The sequence below is a fragment of the Tubulanus polymorphus genome, chromosome 3, assembly GCF_964204645.1.
Source record: "Tubulanus polymorphus chromosome 3, tnTubPoly1.2, whole genome shotgun sequence".
NCBI lineage: Eukaryota > Metazoa > Nemertea > Palaeonemertea > Tubulaniformes > Tubulanidae > Tubulanus > Tubulanus polymorphus.
In genome coordinates, this window is record NC_134027.1 from 7962061 (window position 1) to 7979009 (window position 16949).

The 16949-nt window shown below is 38.7% G+C and overlaps 3 protein-coding genes across 3 annotated transcripts; 2 read left to right on the forward strand and 1 right to left on the reverse strand.

Annotated features, from left to right (window-relative positions):
• Positions 1–70: 70 nt before the first annotated feature.
• Positions 71–4696, forward strand: LOC141902650 (uncharacterized). Its single transcript, XM_074790482.1, has 10 exons — positions 71–218; positions 1173–1366; positions 1668–1787; positions 1911–2036; positions 2203–2290; positions 2374–2577; positions 2719–2800; positions 2935–2965; positions 3315–3555; positions 3636–4696. The coding sequence occupies exons 1-10, from the start codon at positions 101–103 to the stop codon at positions 3836–3838; spliced, it is 1407 nt and encodes a 468-aa protein (XP_074646583.1). The 5' UTR covers positions 71–100; the 3' UTR covers positions 3839–4696.
• Positions 4697–4773: 77 nt separating this feature from the next.
• On the reverse strand, positions 4774–7073 carry LOC141902651 (uncharacterized). Its single transcript, XM_074790483.1, has 4 exons — positions 6934–7073; positions 6644–6829; positions 6235–6354; positions 4774–6135 (listed from the first exon to the last, which is right to left on the reverse strand). The coding sequence occupies exons 1-4, from the start codon at positions 7016–7018 to the stop codon at positions 5786–5788; spliced, it is 741 nt and encodes a 246-aa protein (XP_074646584.1). The 5' UTR covers positions 7019–7073; the 3' UTR covers positions 4774–5785.
• Positions 7074–9842: 2769 nt separating this feature from the next.
• Positions 9843–16053, forward strand: LOC141901292 (sodium-dependent dopamine transporter-like). Its single transcript, XM_074788444.1, has 15 exons — positions 9843–10134; positions 12868–13002; positions 13092–13271; positions 13365–13392; positions 13497–13635; positions 13719–13853; positions 13933–14036; positions 14126–14250; positions 14336–14448; positions 14520–14660; positions 14838–14937; positions 15022–15122; positions 15237–15416; positions 15558–15632; positions 15724–16053. Exons 1-15 carry the CDS (start codon positions 9843–9845, stop codon positions 15748–15750), a joined length of 1875 nt encoding a protein of 624 aa, XP_074644545.1. The 3' UTR covers positions 15751–16053.
• Positions 16054–16949: the final 896 nt, after the last annotated feature.

Genomic DNA, 16949 nt, shown 5'->3' on the forward strand with positions numbered 1-16949 from the left:
GAAATGACCGGGTGGTGCTGCCCCCTGCGGACATCAACCAATTCAATTCAATTACACCGGAAATGATAATATTTGTGGTTGTTTCGGCGGTTCTGTCAAAATGAATGCGGATTATTTCAACAAGATACTGCAGATAGCAAATTCTATGTGCTGGACGAAGTTATCCGTTGGTCACAGATTGTCGCAAACCGAGAGAGAGTTCTCAGAATTTCTTATTGGTGAATAATTCTGTGTTCTTCTGCTGTCTGGGGAAATCAAAAATAAGAACAAGCAACCAAACCAAATTTTAAAAGTTGACAATTCTATGTCGCGATTTTACAATGCCTCACGTCAGGCAAAATGTACCATGTTGATAGAGAATTTCTCAGTTTTTGGTACAGTACATAGCTAATATACAAAACAATATAACAGCATTTCCAGCGGGTCAAGAGGGTTAGGGTTAGGGTCTAGAGGGTTAGGGTTAGGGTCTAGAGGGTTTAGGGTTAGGGTTAGGGTAAGGTGAGGCATTATAGTAGGGTATGTTAAGGTAAGGCTATAAGTAGTCTAAAGGTTCCTCTACCGACCGGCCGTATGGCTAGCGCATACGTCTAGAACGCTGCGCACTGGGGTCTGCGTGTTCGAATCCCGATTTTACACCAATTTACTCTGATTTTGACTAAGTCGTGCAGTGTACCAAAGATCTGAAATTCTCTGTCAACATGGTACAACTTTCTCACATCAGTGATGTCATTAAATTTGATTTCTGGACTCGACTGATATATACCTGGCCTTATGATGGGGACTCAGTCTAACTCTCCTCCACACAGGGGCTCGTCATGATGTTGGGAGTCCCGAAAATAAAAGATTTCACTCACAGTAGTATCCTAGATGGTACCTTGGTACCACATAGAAATAAGAATAGGCGGTACCTAGGAAGGATACTGAGTCAAATCTTTTATTTTGGACGCCCAACTATCGTGACCAAGCCGGCCCGAGCTCCCCTGTGCCACTTACTTGTGCTGTATCCGAGTTCCTGACTCACTGACTGTCTTTTAGTCAAGGGTTGTTGGTTTTGCTGACTGAGATTGGTTTACTTTGAGTATTGAGTACTGTTTTCCCTGGAAATTTGGCTTATGAATTATAGCTAGCTAAGTAGCTTGCTTTGATGGTCGTCAATGTTTTGATTTTTTCAGCATGCTTGAAAACTGAAGACATAATTAGCTACAAAGGGGATGCAACGATTCAGCCATTAATTTTCGCAGTTGGCTGTCTGGTACATTATAAAGATCTGGATAAAGCTGCAGCTTTATTGGAGGATCTAAGCAACAAAGTGCCGATCGATTTAAAAGTCGATTTGAAAAATTTGACGGTAGAAGCGCGAGAACAGGTACAGTAACCATACAATAATAGAAGTCTTAATACCAGATGATCGTACGGGTTGAATACCCCTTAGACAAGTTGACTAACTGTATCTAGCGCAGTGAGTTATCCTTCTGTTGTCTGGACCCAGCCAAGACTCGTCAGACTATCGAACAACCATCCTTACCATGACTTACAAGGCTTCCCCATTGTCATTTCGAAATGAAAAATGCCTGAAAAATCTGATCGTCCAGACATGATCACTTATCTAATGGTAATTTTAAGATGTTTGATGACTTCAAGATGATGTTCATTTTCATGTATTTCAGGCTGTATTGGAATTGTGTCGTGAGAACCGATTTAAAAAAGCTGGCAGGTTATTTTTCGAAATTTTCCAGTCAAATATGGTCAGCGGAGATGAATTCTGGAGATCAAAAGGCATTATTCACGTATGTTAGCAATCGTTCAATATAAGCTCATTAACACTTTCATCAACCCTGGCAAACAAATGTGTAATATGTCTTATTTTGTTAGGGTCCTTTTTAAATCATGTTTGTGTTATTTTTGTGCAGGGTACAGTATCGCGTCTGCAAAGGATTATCATGGACAAAAATGCTGATGTTCGCTGTAAGCCTTATTCTAGTTTCTTGGAACAGCTCTGCTCAGTCATCATGCCCTTATTACCGCTTGAAAATCAGGTAAAAAGTTTCATATACAAGTTATGAATTTTCAATGTCAACTTTGTAGCTTAGTCAAAATGTTATACATTATTTATTGATCATTAAGAGTTTTAATCTAAGCAGCAATGTCGACTTGTATTACTGAAGTTTCATCGATCACTTGATCTTGTTCGTATTGCCATAGGATTCAAACAAGGATTTCATGAATCGAGGAACTATGACAGATGGATGTAAACGAAGTTCAAAAATCACCCAAACTAAGTTTACCACTGGTACGTGGCCAAAATAATGTGTTATCGTGTGCGCATAGTAAGTGTTGATTCTCGATGGCTGTATGATTTTGCTATCGTTCTAGCTTCGAAAGCGTGCTCTACCGATCCGCCGACTAAGATGGTAGATGCTTCAGTTCAAGCTTGCCTGGGAGCCAGTAACAAATCGAACCCGAATACAACTACTGCCGAGGTGCATGCGCCTAGAAACCGAGTTCCTACGAGAAACAGGATACAATCAGATGATACTAGCGATGGTTACAATCCTGAAGATAATCATTGTATAGCAGGTTGGTTGTTGAATAGAAAAACTAGAAGTATCAATATTTCATCCCTTGGTCTTGAATATATGCTGGCTTCTGACTTAATCATTGAAATAACGAAATGATATATCGATTTATTATGATTTGTTTTTTTATTTTATTTCAAAGATGATGATAACCCTGCATCTACAAATACGAGAATGAATAATCTCAATGCAGCAGGTCTTTTAGATACCGAATACAGCGGAAGGTATTGCAATACTTAATTACTACGAAGCTTAAACTTCAGTTGTTAGAAAATTGTTTAACACACCCCATTTGAGGTGTTAGTGAATTTTAGCTTCCTTTTACTGTGAATGAATTTTCAGTTGTTCTCTTTTGCAGCACTCGAGGCAATGCAGTATTGTATGAAAAAGTAAGTTTCGATCCACTTTGATTGAAAGAACTTTGCATATTTGGCTTCTCACTAAGTTTTAGGCAGATCTCAACTCTTCAGGCGCGTTCGTTTCGACCAGAATACCTTTTCCGTATTAGTCGAATATAATCTGTAAACCAAAGGCCCGTAGAGAGTTTGTAATTTCGGAATTACTGTCTTTAAACCGGTTTATTCCAAACCTGTCGTATGCCAGGAGTACCCAGTATATTTGGCATTTTGTGTTTGAGACACATCACTGCAGCAGAAATTTAGATAGATTGATGTAGATTACTGCATCCTTGTAGTCACAGAGAAATGATCTTGATATGGTATTCCGTTTGTGTTACAGATGAAAAAGACAACTAAAGAACCACCAGTTACAGCGGACATGTCAACTAAACCAAATAAACGGCGTTTGTATAATCCAAATGTTGTTATGGAGGAAAACGTGACCGGTTCGAAACGAAAAGCAATCATTGTGCCAACAACGACGAATGAGTTATCATCTGTGAACAAATACAAAGAACCAGTCGTTCAACCTGCACAACGTCCGCGGAAGTCGAGCAATGACTCCACAATATCAATATTTGGTAAATTGATATGATTCGACCGTTGATGTTTTCTTACGTAGACACCTATATCTATCAGTGAGTGATCTTTTTGATTTCAGGACGTCAAAGAAAACCGTTCACTCGTGAGGAAATCGATAAGATTTACCGGGGCGTTCAAAAATATGGCGTCGGAAATTGGTCGAAAATCCAACGAAATATGCATTTAGCCAATCGAACAAACGTGAATATCAAAGATAAATGGTTACACATGATTAAATCTGGTATTGTGGATGAATTCAAACTCATACACGGTGACATCTGAATCCCCAATTCAGAGTGCGGTTGCAGAATATTTGTCTCAATGGTTAAATGTTTTTTTTGTTCAACTTGTTTGGTACAATTTTAAAGTCTTATTACCAGTGGGTATTTTATGTACATTCATCGTTGTGAGAAATGGGAACAAATTCAAGGAAATTTTGTGTAAATAGCAGAAGTACCATTCAGACGTCAATCTAGTTTTTGGCATCTGCTACGTTGTCCGTAAGATTGATTACGGGTACATACATAGTACTGTTGATTGTAATTCAATATTTCTTCCATAATCTAAAGTTTTTTTTCCAAAAGATTCTTCTTGTGTACAGAGTTTATACACATGGGCTAGTTTTATAGCGAGCTATTGTGTTCACTTTTCATTCTACCCTAGACATCTGCAGCTCAAAACTAGCCCAATCAAATTCAAGATGCCGCGATGGCTAACTAGTGACCTTAATTTTTCGGCAAAATAAGCATTTGATATACATATTTTGAAAGGAAAATATGAATACACTTTGATAAATTATCTTGATGTTTCTTATATTGTTTTAATCACTATAGTATATGTACATGGTATACGTGAAAATTGAGTTCATCTGACACAAGATGGCCGTCCTGTGAACTTTTTTGAGGCCAAGGCGTTGAATAGTGAAATGGTTCCGTATATGTTCACCAGGGGGCATTGGAGAGTGAAATTACATGGTATTTCCATGTACATTATATTGGTACCTATGCTCTATGAAACCACAATCAATTTCAAAATTATAGCTCATGACATGCTCAATGAGCGAACGCGAGAAATCCCACAATAAATACAGCTTAAACCAGAAACTTGAATAGAAGAGTATATATTTGGCTTGCGCAACGTTTCGGCTAAAGACTATTAGCCATCATCAGTACGCCTGATGATGGCTAATAGTGTTTAGCCGAAACGTTGCGCATTCAAGTTTCTCGTCTTGGCTGTATTTATTGTGGGATTTCTCACGTTTATTCATCATACGCGGATATTGTTTTTCTTCTCGGCTCAATAATTGCGGTGAATCAAGATAACTGATTACTGTTTTCGTTCACCAGGGGGCGTTGAATATGGAAATTTTTAGATTGTCAAGCATGTCACCAAATGTGCATGGAATCACTGGACCCAGTTATCGGTACTTTTCCTCTTCTTAATAGTGACCATTTCGATGAATTGTTCTCCGTATAGTGTAAATTTGTAATGTTCCATGTATAGTGTAAATAGATTAATTTTAGATATATGACCCTCCCTGTTCTGCTGTCAACTTGGTTAACCGCTTGTATCGGGTCTATTTTACGTAACAGGGATGTTTTCGGAATACCTTCCATTTCCATAATTCGCAAAAAAGGTAATCCAGATAATTCACTGACCCGACAGAGAGTTTTCTGTGTAATGATTAATTATCTGTAAAATTCTTTCATTCAGAAATAAAATGTTGTTTGTTGGGAAATCAAATTGTTCTATAATGCCCAAATGGAGCATTTGAAATAAAACGAAATCTGCTTAACATATATATTTGTGTTTGTTTTATTCGTATTTTACATTGGAGATTTTAAAATCTAGTCTGAATTTAACCGAGTCTGGATACCGAAAAGAAAATTCCCAGGATTCAGTATTCGCGATAACGTTTGGAAATACACATAGTAGGAATAAACATGCACAACGAGGAACCAATCTAAATACATGTATGGAGTTGGTATCAAGTAGTGAAATTTATTGAATATATATTCTAGATTACATCAAAGCGGAAGAGAGTAAAAAATGAAATACGTATATTTGCATACAGTAAATCAACGAGTCTCTGTAACACATTGCTTTGCTTAGCGTAAGAAGGTTAATGGTATGCAGAGTGAAATAAACGAAAAACAAAAGCGTTTGAATGCGAATGAATTTGCTGTCTAAAACCCATTTCGTCCAGGATTAGTCTAGTTAATGACCAATCTATCCTCTCCAAGTCGGATAAAGACACCTTCTGTATTGCCTATAGTGCATGTACTTCACCAAACACGTCACACGTTTCCATATTGGGTATTTGGGACATCTTGGATACCAGATCCTTCTCGGATAATATCTGCGCCTGGTACGTCTAATTATCCTTCGTCTAAATCTTCTGAATACCCTTCTTTTTCTTCTAAATATCCTTCGTCTAAATCTTCTAAATATCCTTCTCCTTCGTCTAAATCTCCTGAAAATTCGTCCCCTTCTGATGGATCTGAATAATTTTTTGCCACCTCGTCGAATCAGTCCACCCAACAAGCGACGTCCTAAACCTCCCAGTAAACCACCAATAACTAGGAAACGGAACAACAAAAAATATCATCAAAATTTCTTGGATTTTGATTCAAAGTGGATAAGATAATGCTCATCAATTTGATCCAGCTTTCACTTACATCTTTTCTTTCTTTCCTCCTCATTTTCATCGAGATCACTTGATTTCTTCATCAGAGCCCCACCACCAGTTGCCTTCCCTTTCCGTCCATTGCCAGAGGATTTCGCCTTTTTCGAAACGCCTGTGGAACATCCGTGAAATATTACATGTGATAGTGAGGGATGTATATTTGCAGATTAATACTTAGGCTATGGTGGACAAATTTGAATTATTAGAGTTGTGATTATAATTGCTACAAAATTACGAAACTATAGTGGCGATGATTAGGGAAGTATCCATTTTTTTTCATCCTCCACAAGAACAAATCCTAGCGCGCAAAAAGAAATTTCCCGAATCAGCCACCATAGGAATAACATTCATAATTTTGGATACATATTTAATTAATGAACTAGAAAATCGACAATGCGTACTGTCTTTTTCCGTACTGCAAGTCCTTTCGCATACGCCTTTGCTTCTGAAGTTGTTATCGTTTCCCCCACAACCGCTGTATGAGAATTTTACGCAACTGCTTTCAGATGACTTGTAATACCAGCGGACAAGGTCATCGCCACAGGAACCCTCTTTTTTGGGAAGCGAACATACATCATTGCCGGTGACTGGCATCGACCATACAAAAATAAAAATACGCCTTGTTTAATATTATCACATAATAGAAACTTTCAAAAGGATATGTGAATATTCAAACTAATCAAATTCTCACCTGCAGTTGTAGAGTCGACTAGAACTAGTGACAGCGCCAGTGCAGCTCCACAGAGGTGCAATAATACGCGTCTCGTTTGTTCCATGATCTTTTATTTCAACCTCTGCCGAATATCTGTTGAGCCGCATCGAATATATAAGTTGGTCTGTACCAATAAAACCAACGTGGGACAGGGTTACTTAGTAATTTAGCATTCATAAAATAGGATAATACAAATAAAAATTCTTTAATTATTACGATAACATACATACCAATTATATTATTTCAATGACACCCATGAATAACTCTTTGCAATATTCTACGGCCTGGACAATAGTTATCGGTAGTTAGTTTTAAGTGGATTATAGGCTCGGGCGTCAAATTCACAATACTCCACTAAGTTTAAGTCGGAATTTAGTAGTTTACGGCGATAAGCATCTTGTCCTCCTAGAAGCAGCTGTTCGATTGAACTAAGCAGACAAATTAATGGTTTGGCAAAGATGAAGTATTGTGGCGTTTATAACTCCTTTCTTTCTGTTTGGAAACTGCTACCATGCAAAGTTCTACTTACTCCGACTGGATCTTAATTTTACCACTATTTTTGTTCAGTGGATACCGCCAATGAAAGGCGTTTCAACTCGTAGCTTAATGGATATTTAGAATTGTAAATCACGAATGATCCGCGGAAAAACATTGTGTAACCTAATCGAATTCGTTTCTTTCTTTTTAAATTCTTTTCCGTAGAATTCATTCGGCTTTTTATATCATGCAGAATAATCTGCTGAATTCGCCCGGTTTACGGCAAATCTTGTTGTCATTTCTTATTGCAGATCTGTATTCAGCGGGTTTGACTTTATAGAAAACGGTTTTACATAAAGCATAGCGACAGCCTTCTGATACGCTGCACTTCAGTTCATATCGTCGTCGTCGTCGTCTCGTTGTCGTCTGTTATTACTTTTTTCATTGTAGTATCGTATAAATATTGGTCATTTGAACATGTTCCCCTCCAAGCTGATCGGTTCGCGATTCTCGTATTGAATTAATACGCCCAGGTACCGATACGATCCTGTGATGTTGGTAGATATTGCTTGCTACTGCCGGCCGTAGAAATCCAATATAGATACTGATCAAGTATTCTCACCATGCATCGACGTCAGATCGCCTGAAGCCTATCCAAACAATCGAATACTCTTGTCTTATGGTGACAAAACGGATAAGTTTCCCAGCTCCTATCAATCCGGACAAGATGATCATCCAAGCCGACATAGCTCGCGCAATGGGTGAAATTGCTCGCTACCTGGCTGCTGGGCGAATAGTCTTTCACTTTATTTTTTCACAATTTAACAAGCTCCACTGCGGGCATTACAACGTTGGGACCATTTTATGGGAATTTCTATCTAGCAAATCTCTCAAGTTCAGTGCTATTTGCCGAGTGAAACGAACGAATCGACGGCAGTTTTGTCGACACTTACTGTTTAAAACGGAGACTGGTCATACTTCGTGACCTGAACCCACAGACTTATATCTAAATATGTACATCTAGACTGTGGACCTGGAGGCAGGGATAGTTTGTTCGCATTACAAAAAAAATTGTCTTTTGATCTTTGATGTCGACTATCAAAAAACTATCGCACAAATATCATTTTCCACGAAAGCATTTTCACGTAAATAATCTACATGTAGAACGTACATATATACCTCAACGACTCGACCACTGTTTAGTATATTTAATTCAAACTCAAATGGAACATTGTATGATCCTTTTGCTGAAAGAAGATTTTCCTTCTTTCTAGTTACTTTGACATGTTTCAACAATGATTTGTGAATATCTTCTCTCTATTCAAATTATTGGTACACTTATCACAGTTCACTTGTTTTTTATGTCATATTTTTTCAATTTGAATACGTGTTCGGATCATTCGTTTCATGACATTTTCATGTACTATTCTTCACAATCATTGCAATTCTCTACTTAATAAACTTTGAATTGAATTCGATATATGTTTTGAAATGAGTTTCTTCCAAGCGCCTATATTCAATCATTTATATATCGGAAATATGTCATTGACTGGACCGACCGGTTAATCATCCGTTAAACATGCGTCTGTGTGTCATAGATTATCTGATGACGAGAACGACTCATCTTTGACATCGGGTTCGCGCACACAACTCCCAATAACGGGTGATTGTAAGTTTTAGGAGTTGCGCGAAGGTTTATCTCGTCACCATCCGCGGGTAATCGCCGCGTTTCAGATCGCCCTCGTGGTCTCTTCGCGTATCGGTAATTCGTCTGCTCAGATGTCAGCGTCGTACACGGATCACCGGAACTTCGTGAGAAAAGAGCTGCGTACGAAGAACAACGAAGTACAGGAAGCCTTTAATGAGTTTCGCCGAAAATCAAACGAAGCGCTTTTTGATCTTCGTGATCTTACCGTGATGAACTTCATTTCAAAATAAAAACAATTGCAGGCATTTGCAAATGTTTTGAAAATCATGATCACCATGGATGGAAAGGATATTACTGTCGGTGGCACAAGAAGAAGTCAAAATCATTGTTGATACTTCCCGCCTACAAAAGCCGAAGAAAAAATAACTATATTTCATGCCGATACTTTAGTTGTGTATACCGCTATTTAAAAATGTTTGGCGGTGTGACCTTAATTATATAGACTTAACGGCCGAATGTTCGAATTGTTTTACAAGACGGTCATAAACCATCGGGCAAGAAAAATACTTCAACCCTCGCCGCAATACGTTGGATAAAGTACAACTAATCTATCGAGTGTTTATAGCGGATAATTCGTTGGAATAGGTGCTGCTTATTTATTTCTTCGATAGCGATAATACACCCGAAGTTACTTTTGATCGGGATGGCGTTGACCGGTCGTGCGGAATTGAATATTCTTACGGGTTCTAACGGCTTGTCCAATATGTCGCGAGCTACGACCGACCTATCGCCTACTAGTGATGGTTTGAACGACGGAGAACGACCCCCAGTCAGCGCCGAAATGGTTCTCGTAGCAAATGGAAAAACGACTGTTTTTACTAATCCAACGTCGGTAACTGAGCCGTTCATAATTGAGGAAGATTTGGATATTGAACAAATTCCCGAACGAGAAACGTGGGATAAAAAATGTGACTTTCTTTTGTCTATTGTTGGATTTGCGGTTGATCTTGCGAATGTGTGGCGGTTTCCATACCTATGTTACAAAAATGGAGGAGGTGAGTTCGCAGGTCAATCAGTTGATTCTAAGGGCGGGGAGATGAAATGAATACAAATAGATAAATGAAGTTACAGTGGAAAATTTATTAAAAACGAAGGTTATCGATAAAATGAGATTATATGGTGATTTTAACGGGCAACTAACAGGTTTTGAATCTCTTGAAAAGGAATCAAGAATAGAGCGTATACTTGTGCGCGGTATTTTGAACTAGAAGCACTTCGAAGAAATGTCTATGATGACCTGGTAAATGGGCCATATAAAACTTCAATGAATGGAAATTGACTCATTTTCATTGCTAGTTGGCACCTTGACGGTTTTATGGGGACAAACGTTTCAGATGTATACAATGAATCAAAATGCTATTTTTAATGAAAATTAACATTCGTTGAACACATTAGAAAGCATTTCAGTGTGGGAAGATTTACAGTCTCTGTTGTGGTATAGCTGCAGTGGTATTTATTACACACAAATTCGTTAAAAATATTCCCTCGAACCGGATTTGAACCAGTGACCTAAGGATGACAATACTATAACGTCTCTACAGTCCTCCGCTCTACCAACTGAGCTATCTAGGGATCCGTACGTCGCACATTTTACGATAAAATAGTTCATCGGGTGGAGATCTATCTATATTAATTGATTAGAAATCGATTGAATTTTAACACCTGTTCCTACTGAACTGAACTACACATGCTTTACGTATCATATTTGTTCAAGAAGGAACAACTACACTGAATGTGCAGTAATCGCTTTAAAAACAACAACTCTTTTCAAGTAATTTGGAACTGAAACATTTCATTCTGCGCAAATATACCCAGACAAAATTGACTTATAATTGGCGTATACTGCACGTATACGTCTATATTCGGTTATAAGACGAGTAAATGAGTCTGAATTGTTCGCAAGCTCCGTTTGCGTGCAATAATTACGATATCTAAACTACCGTCTGATTTATATCCTCATTCTGAAATAAGAAAGTTACAGTATGTATGATGTAACGACAACGTGTTTGTAAAAAGGAACTACGTCATCAACTACGCGCACTTTGGTCGTCTGAGACCACACACATTCAAAAAGCCGCGAACTGATGATATAACGGCGGTCACAGATACAAACAGGGTTTAGACTAGATGTTTGAAAACCCTGAATGAAACACTTATGTTGCACAAAAGGGATGTTATCTAACATCTTAGTTATCTTGGTCATTTGAATCTGTGTGAATAAGTCTTATTTCAACAAATTTTCCAGTTCTTTTACGTATAGATCATTCTAACATGACAACTCCAAGATTAAAAAAAGTTAAAATCTTGAAAATCGATTATTCAAAATATTTGATAAAAAGTTAGACGTGTACCCTGTAGAGCTAGTATTATTCCGAACATGGTTTCTTTGGAGGTGCAAGAGACCCTCCCTGTTCAAAGGTTAGGTCCATAGAGTTCACGGATGTGGCGCTAAATTTGGATGTATTATAATTATCACCAACAAGGTCTCAACTATCTTGTAAACAAGCGTTTTCGAGTCCATGATGTAAGTGGCGCACTCATGACACGTAGCCTTTAATACTAAGTCTCCAAAGTCTCCGTCACGTCGATGCACTGATAACAGTGATCATCGCACACTCTCGCGCTGCCACCTTCTTCCCGCGTGGACAAATCGCCGTATCCATCCTCCAATATTCACACTTCCCGAAATCATTGGCTAATCAGCCGGTGTGCGTCGAGTATTTGTCATCAGCAAACAGATCCATGTTCGGTAAGCAAATATGCCTAACAGTTACGGCGACATCAATCGTTATAACGTGTCTGGAAATTACAAACATTCCCTCCCAGATAGACTTACTTCGCGCAGAGATTTCTTCGAATCGGTTTCCGAAATGTATAATCCCTCCCTCTCTAACCGGTTACATGAAAGCATATCTTTTGTTCCAAATACCTATCGTCAATCCCGAAGGTCAATCTTATTCGAAGATACGCGTGATGGTAGTCGGAAGCTTTTGACCGTCTTGACAAATATTTGATATTTGGCGAAATCAAATTGTAACGTAAAAAATTCCCCCAATCGCATGGAGTCAACTTCTTCTTCAATTTGAAAAATATATCCGCTTGACGAACTTTAGAATAGTGCCAGGGTCTCTTTGCGAATGATTTGGCAAATCGAAAGATCGTTTAGTTCAACACAAGAAACCTATGTGTGTATGTGAACATCATCAGACGATAGCAAATGTTTGAATTAGTAAAATTCCGATCTTGTTATCGAGAACAATTGTCTTATTAAGTTCAATTCTCTGATGACGAATAGTTGCGTATTCCTGCAGGGCTAGCAGGCTAATCAATCGTTTCAGTAAGAGTTAATAGAGTGTATCGACTGAAGAATACCAAATCACACATTCGACGGGAACCTCACTTCTCACTAGAAGAGTATACATGCATCCACCAGAAACTGATACCAGACACGTGATTCTTTTTGATATTTGGATCATTGAAACTTTGGCGGAGATTTCTCTGATGAATACTTTGCTCAATCTGTTGCCACATAAGGCGGCTTACCCTAAAACATTCTGCGTTTTTTCCAAGACGTCAAATAATCATACTCAAATTTCTTCATATTATTTGGATCATCTGATTATTGACGCTACCATTGGTGTAAAAGAGTACTTACTATATGAATAATTCTCAACGAGATCTTATTCTCTAAACGAAATTTTCATAACTTCATAGATTTCTTATTGCAGGTGCATTTTTAGTTCCCTATTTCTGTATGCTGCTATTCGGAGCTTTGCCGTTATTCTATCTGGAGTTGGTATTGGGCCAGTATCACAGACAGGGTGCGGTGGCTGTGTGGGCACGAATGTCACCACTTTTCAAAGGTGAATTGATTCAAACTCTTCCTGCAAAAAAGTTATCTTATTCTGATGCTTATTGTGATACTGATATTGTGACAAAATTCCATTTTCAGGAGTTGGATATTCGATGTGCCTTATGGCGTTTTACGTGTCGATATACTACAATGTTATAATAGGCTGGTCATTTTTCTACCTATTCCACTCATTTCGTGCTTCGTTGCCGTGGACGTCTTGTGATAACGAATGGAATACGGACAGGTGCCGCACCTCGTGGGCCACGGGCACCGGTAATGGTTCGTACGCGCCCGGCGGCGGGGACAAGACATCGATAAGTAACACGTCTTCGTCGCAACTGCCTGCACTGAATCTCACGGGTAACGCGACAGGTGTTTCGGCTGCTGCAGAATTCTTCGAGTAAGTTACAAAAATCCATATCTCGGAGTCGGTGGTATACTCTGACCAATGTGTATACCGATTCAAAAACCGAATAATACTTTTTCTTTTTTTCCGTTTGAAAGAAGATACGTTTTAGGGGTGCATAGAAGCGAAGGTATACACGATCTTGGCGCTCCCAAGTGGCAGCTTGTTCTTTGTACGATGCTTGTGTTTTTTATACTGTACTTTAGTTTATGGAAAGGCGTCAAAAGCTCTGGCAAAGTAAGTTTGCAATATTAAGTTTCTATATTGTATGGTAGTAAAGTGCGATATATAACCGTCGTTTTTTTGGTGAATATCTATAGGTTGTTTGGGTGACGGCGACCCTTCCATATATCGTACTATCAGTTTTACTAATCAGGGGTTGCCTCCTACCCGGGGCTGGGGACGGAGTGCGGTATTTCATAACTCCAAAAATCAGCAAACTTGGCGAATTAGAGGTAGGTTTTGTGTTCACCGGGAATCCATCAATGGTTCATTACTTGCTTTGCTTTCTATTTCTATACGCTCTGTCATCAGGTCTGGGTGGATGCAGCAGTGCAGATATTTTACTCCGTCGGTGCAGGGTTTGGGGTGCATATCGCATATGCCAGTTACAATAAACTTAACAATAACTGTTATAGGTATGAAATTGCAAATAGCAAAAGTTCCGTTGATTATTTGTAGAAAATCCTGTATGAATTGCTAAATATCTTTTTCTCTCTCTTGTCAGGGATTGTCTGATTACGGCTTGCGTGAACAGTTTCACTAGCGTGTTTTCGGGGTTTGTTATATTCTGCTATCTTGGATACATGTCTAAGATGTACGGTGCACCGATTGACAGCGTGGCCAAAGAAGGTGCGATCGAAAGAAATTTCTTGAAATAAGAAATCACTAGAATACATATTTGATATGGTTTCGTATTGGTAATTTTTTTGAACAGGTCCTGGTTTGGTATTTGTGGTCTATCCAGAAGCTATTGCCACTCTACCCGGTTCAACAGCTTGGGCAGTCATATTCTTTCTGATGCTGATATCATTAGGATTGGACAGTGCGGTAAGTGTGTTAATTTTCGGACGCGCACTTTGGATTTTCGTAAACAATTCGAAATGTATCGCTTATTTCAGATGGGTGGCATGGAATCGATATTGACGGGTTTGAAGGACGACCATGCAAAATTATTCGCGAAATACAAATACAGCCGTGAGGTTTTCCTAGCCTGTATAATAATGTTTTCCTTCCTACTTTCCATCATGAACGTCACTGAGGTAAGCTTCCACCTGAAGATGGCTGATAGTCAACAGCAGAAATGTCGTGGTTTCGCTTCAATGACTTTTTTCGTATAAAATTCTTGTGGAACTTGCTTAATTCATAATCCAGCATCTCGTTAATATCTGTCCCTCCCTGACATAAATTTCTTTTCTCGAATTTCTTAATCATAACAGGGTGGGATTTTCATCTTCACTATGCTGGATTCGTTCGGCGCCGGAACATCTATAATATTTACCGTATTAATCCAAGCGATAGGCGTAGCTTGGTTTTATGGTAAGTTTTATCTTTATCAGACTCCCATCGGTGACGTACGATACATGCGGTCCAGCCCGGATATGTTTCCGTTGCTTATTTTAGGCATGGATCAGTTTAGTTCAGATATTCAACACATGCTCGGTTTTAAACCGGGTTTGTACTGGAGAATTTGCTGGAAATTCATAACGCCAATATTTCTATCTGTAAGTGTATATTCTTATTTTTTTCAAGCTATTCCGACATCATCATGTATGAATTATTTGTGGAAAATTCAACGCAAAATTGAGTCTCGATTCATTAAACTGAATTGATTTCAGGTTATATTTGTGTTTAGTATTATGACGCATCCGGGCCTCATGTACGCCTTGACAACTCACACGTACTATTTCCCGCGCTGGGCAAACATGATCGGCTGGATGATAGCGGCCTCGGCCATGCTGACTATTCCCGGAGTCGGCATCTATAAAATGATACGCCTACCAGGCACATTTTCGAGGGTAAGGGGATATCGGTTTGCAAATGGGGGAGTTCTCAAATTTAGCCGATTTTGGAACCTCAAACAATTTCATCGATATGATGATTTGAAAAATACACTGTATATCCACTTACGTGTTTAGTCTAATGAATACATTTTCCAGCGTTTTGCTTTGTGTATTTCACCAAAATGGGAGCATAAAGCTATCAAACGCGGCTCTGATGTCAAGAGATACAGGGTAAGCAACGTTTGCGATCAATTTTAATGAATTCAAGTTCATCAGCGAGAAGAAATGTATCATTATCGCGTTTTGTAATCATCATTTTCAGAGGAATCACTGGTTTTCGATTGGGTAAACAGATCAGAACCGTGATAGTTTGAAATGAAATCTCAGGGAAGTAAAGCGAATGCGCGTAGTTCCGGCATGGGCAACTAGTGGGAAACTCAGTCTTCGGTCGATGGAGAAGGTTACGGAAACATGTTGACCATCGCTGAATGGAATTGAAAAGAATATGTAAAATGTGTTGTATTCAATAAAATGGTATCATAGTTGAAACGGGTAATTAACGTTTAGAATAAAATCTAACAAATAATGAACGTGTTTTATCGATTAACTTTATTGTAAATAATATCTAGGTAAATATTAGTATTTTGTCATATACATGTCGAGTTTGAATGATGTTGCGTAAATATATTGCATTTATTTCTTCCACCGATGTAAATCTAAAAACAATGAACAAATAAATTACTTCATGTTTAACTCGGGTTCCAATGATTTTGTGAGGAAAGTTAGGTGCCGGTATATTTCCATATAACGTGCAATTTGATGTTTTCTTTATTCCGATACGAAAAGCTCTTTGACTCGTAGCAATAGGGCGACGGGTCAAATGCAAAATTCTCACTGGTACATATGGTGAAATTTCGTATGTGATAAAAGAAGAGACTCCTAGGATCCACTAGAGGGATCGTTGTGCATGGAACCGTCTGTATTAGTTTGTGAATCCGAGGATGAATAGATCGGTAATGTCCGCATTGGAACTGCTGTATGGTGAATACCCTGAGATGGATACCCGCAATCATTCGACCACGACCAGCCCAAATCACCGTCAATGTATTATGACATATGCTTCCATATTGAAACGACAATAATCTGTCTTTCGACTATCTTCTTTCGTCTTTCGACTATCAAATTCTCATCGATTAATTCCTCAAAAGAATTTATCACCCAAGAATTTACCGCTTAAAATCAATAATGAATCTGTTTAGAGTATCCAAGTGGGACCTCTGTTAATGCAACAGGGGCCAGTTTCACATTAAAACAAATTGAAGAAATTGGATCTATTTTTCAACTGTGTGAGACTGTATTTTTCAACCACCTCTTTTTTGTCTGGGCTATCATATCATATATATCATGTACCAGAGTTGAGCGACGGAGATCTCTGTGGAGGCAACCACTGCCAGGACTGGGTGAATTTTTGGGCGTTTTTCGGAAACTGCCCGAAACTACGCTTGTGCGGAATCAGGTCGACGCCCGCGGAGGAATGTAGTCGACTTT

Bases quoted from the DNA above. Each gene is read 5' to 3' on its own strand.
- LOC141902650 (XM_074790482.1), top strand. From the start codon at position 101: ATGAATGCGGATTATTTCAACAAGATACTGCAGATAGCAAATTCTATG. The intron at 1,367-1,667 runs GTACAGTAACCA...CATGTATTTCAG, and splicing joins CGGTAGAAGCGCGAGAACAG to GCTGTATTGGAATTGTGTCG. The intron at 1,788-1,910 runs GTATGTTAGCAA...ATTTTTGTGCAG, and splicing joins GATCAAAAGGCATTATTCAC to GGTACAGTATCGCGTCTGCA.
- LOC141902651 (XM_074790483.1), bottom strand. From the start codon at position 7,018: ATGGAACAAACGAGACGCGTATTATTGCACCTCTGTGGAGCTGCACTG. The intron at 6,830-6,933 runs GTGAGAATTTGA...GGTCGATGCCAG, and splicing joins AGTCGACTCTACAACTGCAG to TCACCGGCAATGATGTATGT. The intron at 6,355-6,643 runs GTACGCATTGTC...GATGTTCCACAG, and splicing joins TTGCAGTACGGAAAAAGACA to GCGTTTCGAAAAAGGCGAAA.
- LOC141901292 (XM_074788444.1), top strand. From the start codon at position 9,843: ATGTCGCGAGCTACGACCGACCTATCGCCTACTAGTGATGGTTTGAAC. The intron at 14,661-14,837 runs GTAAGCTTCCAC...TAATCATAACAG, and splicing joins CCATCATGAACGTCACTGAG to GGTGGGATTTTCATCTTCAC. The intron at 15,633-15,723 runs GTAAGCAACGTT...CATCATTTTCAG, and splicing joins CTGATGTCAAGAGATACAGG to AGGAATCACTGGTTTTCGAT.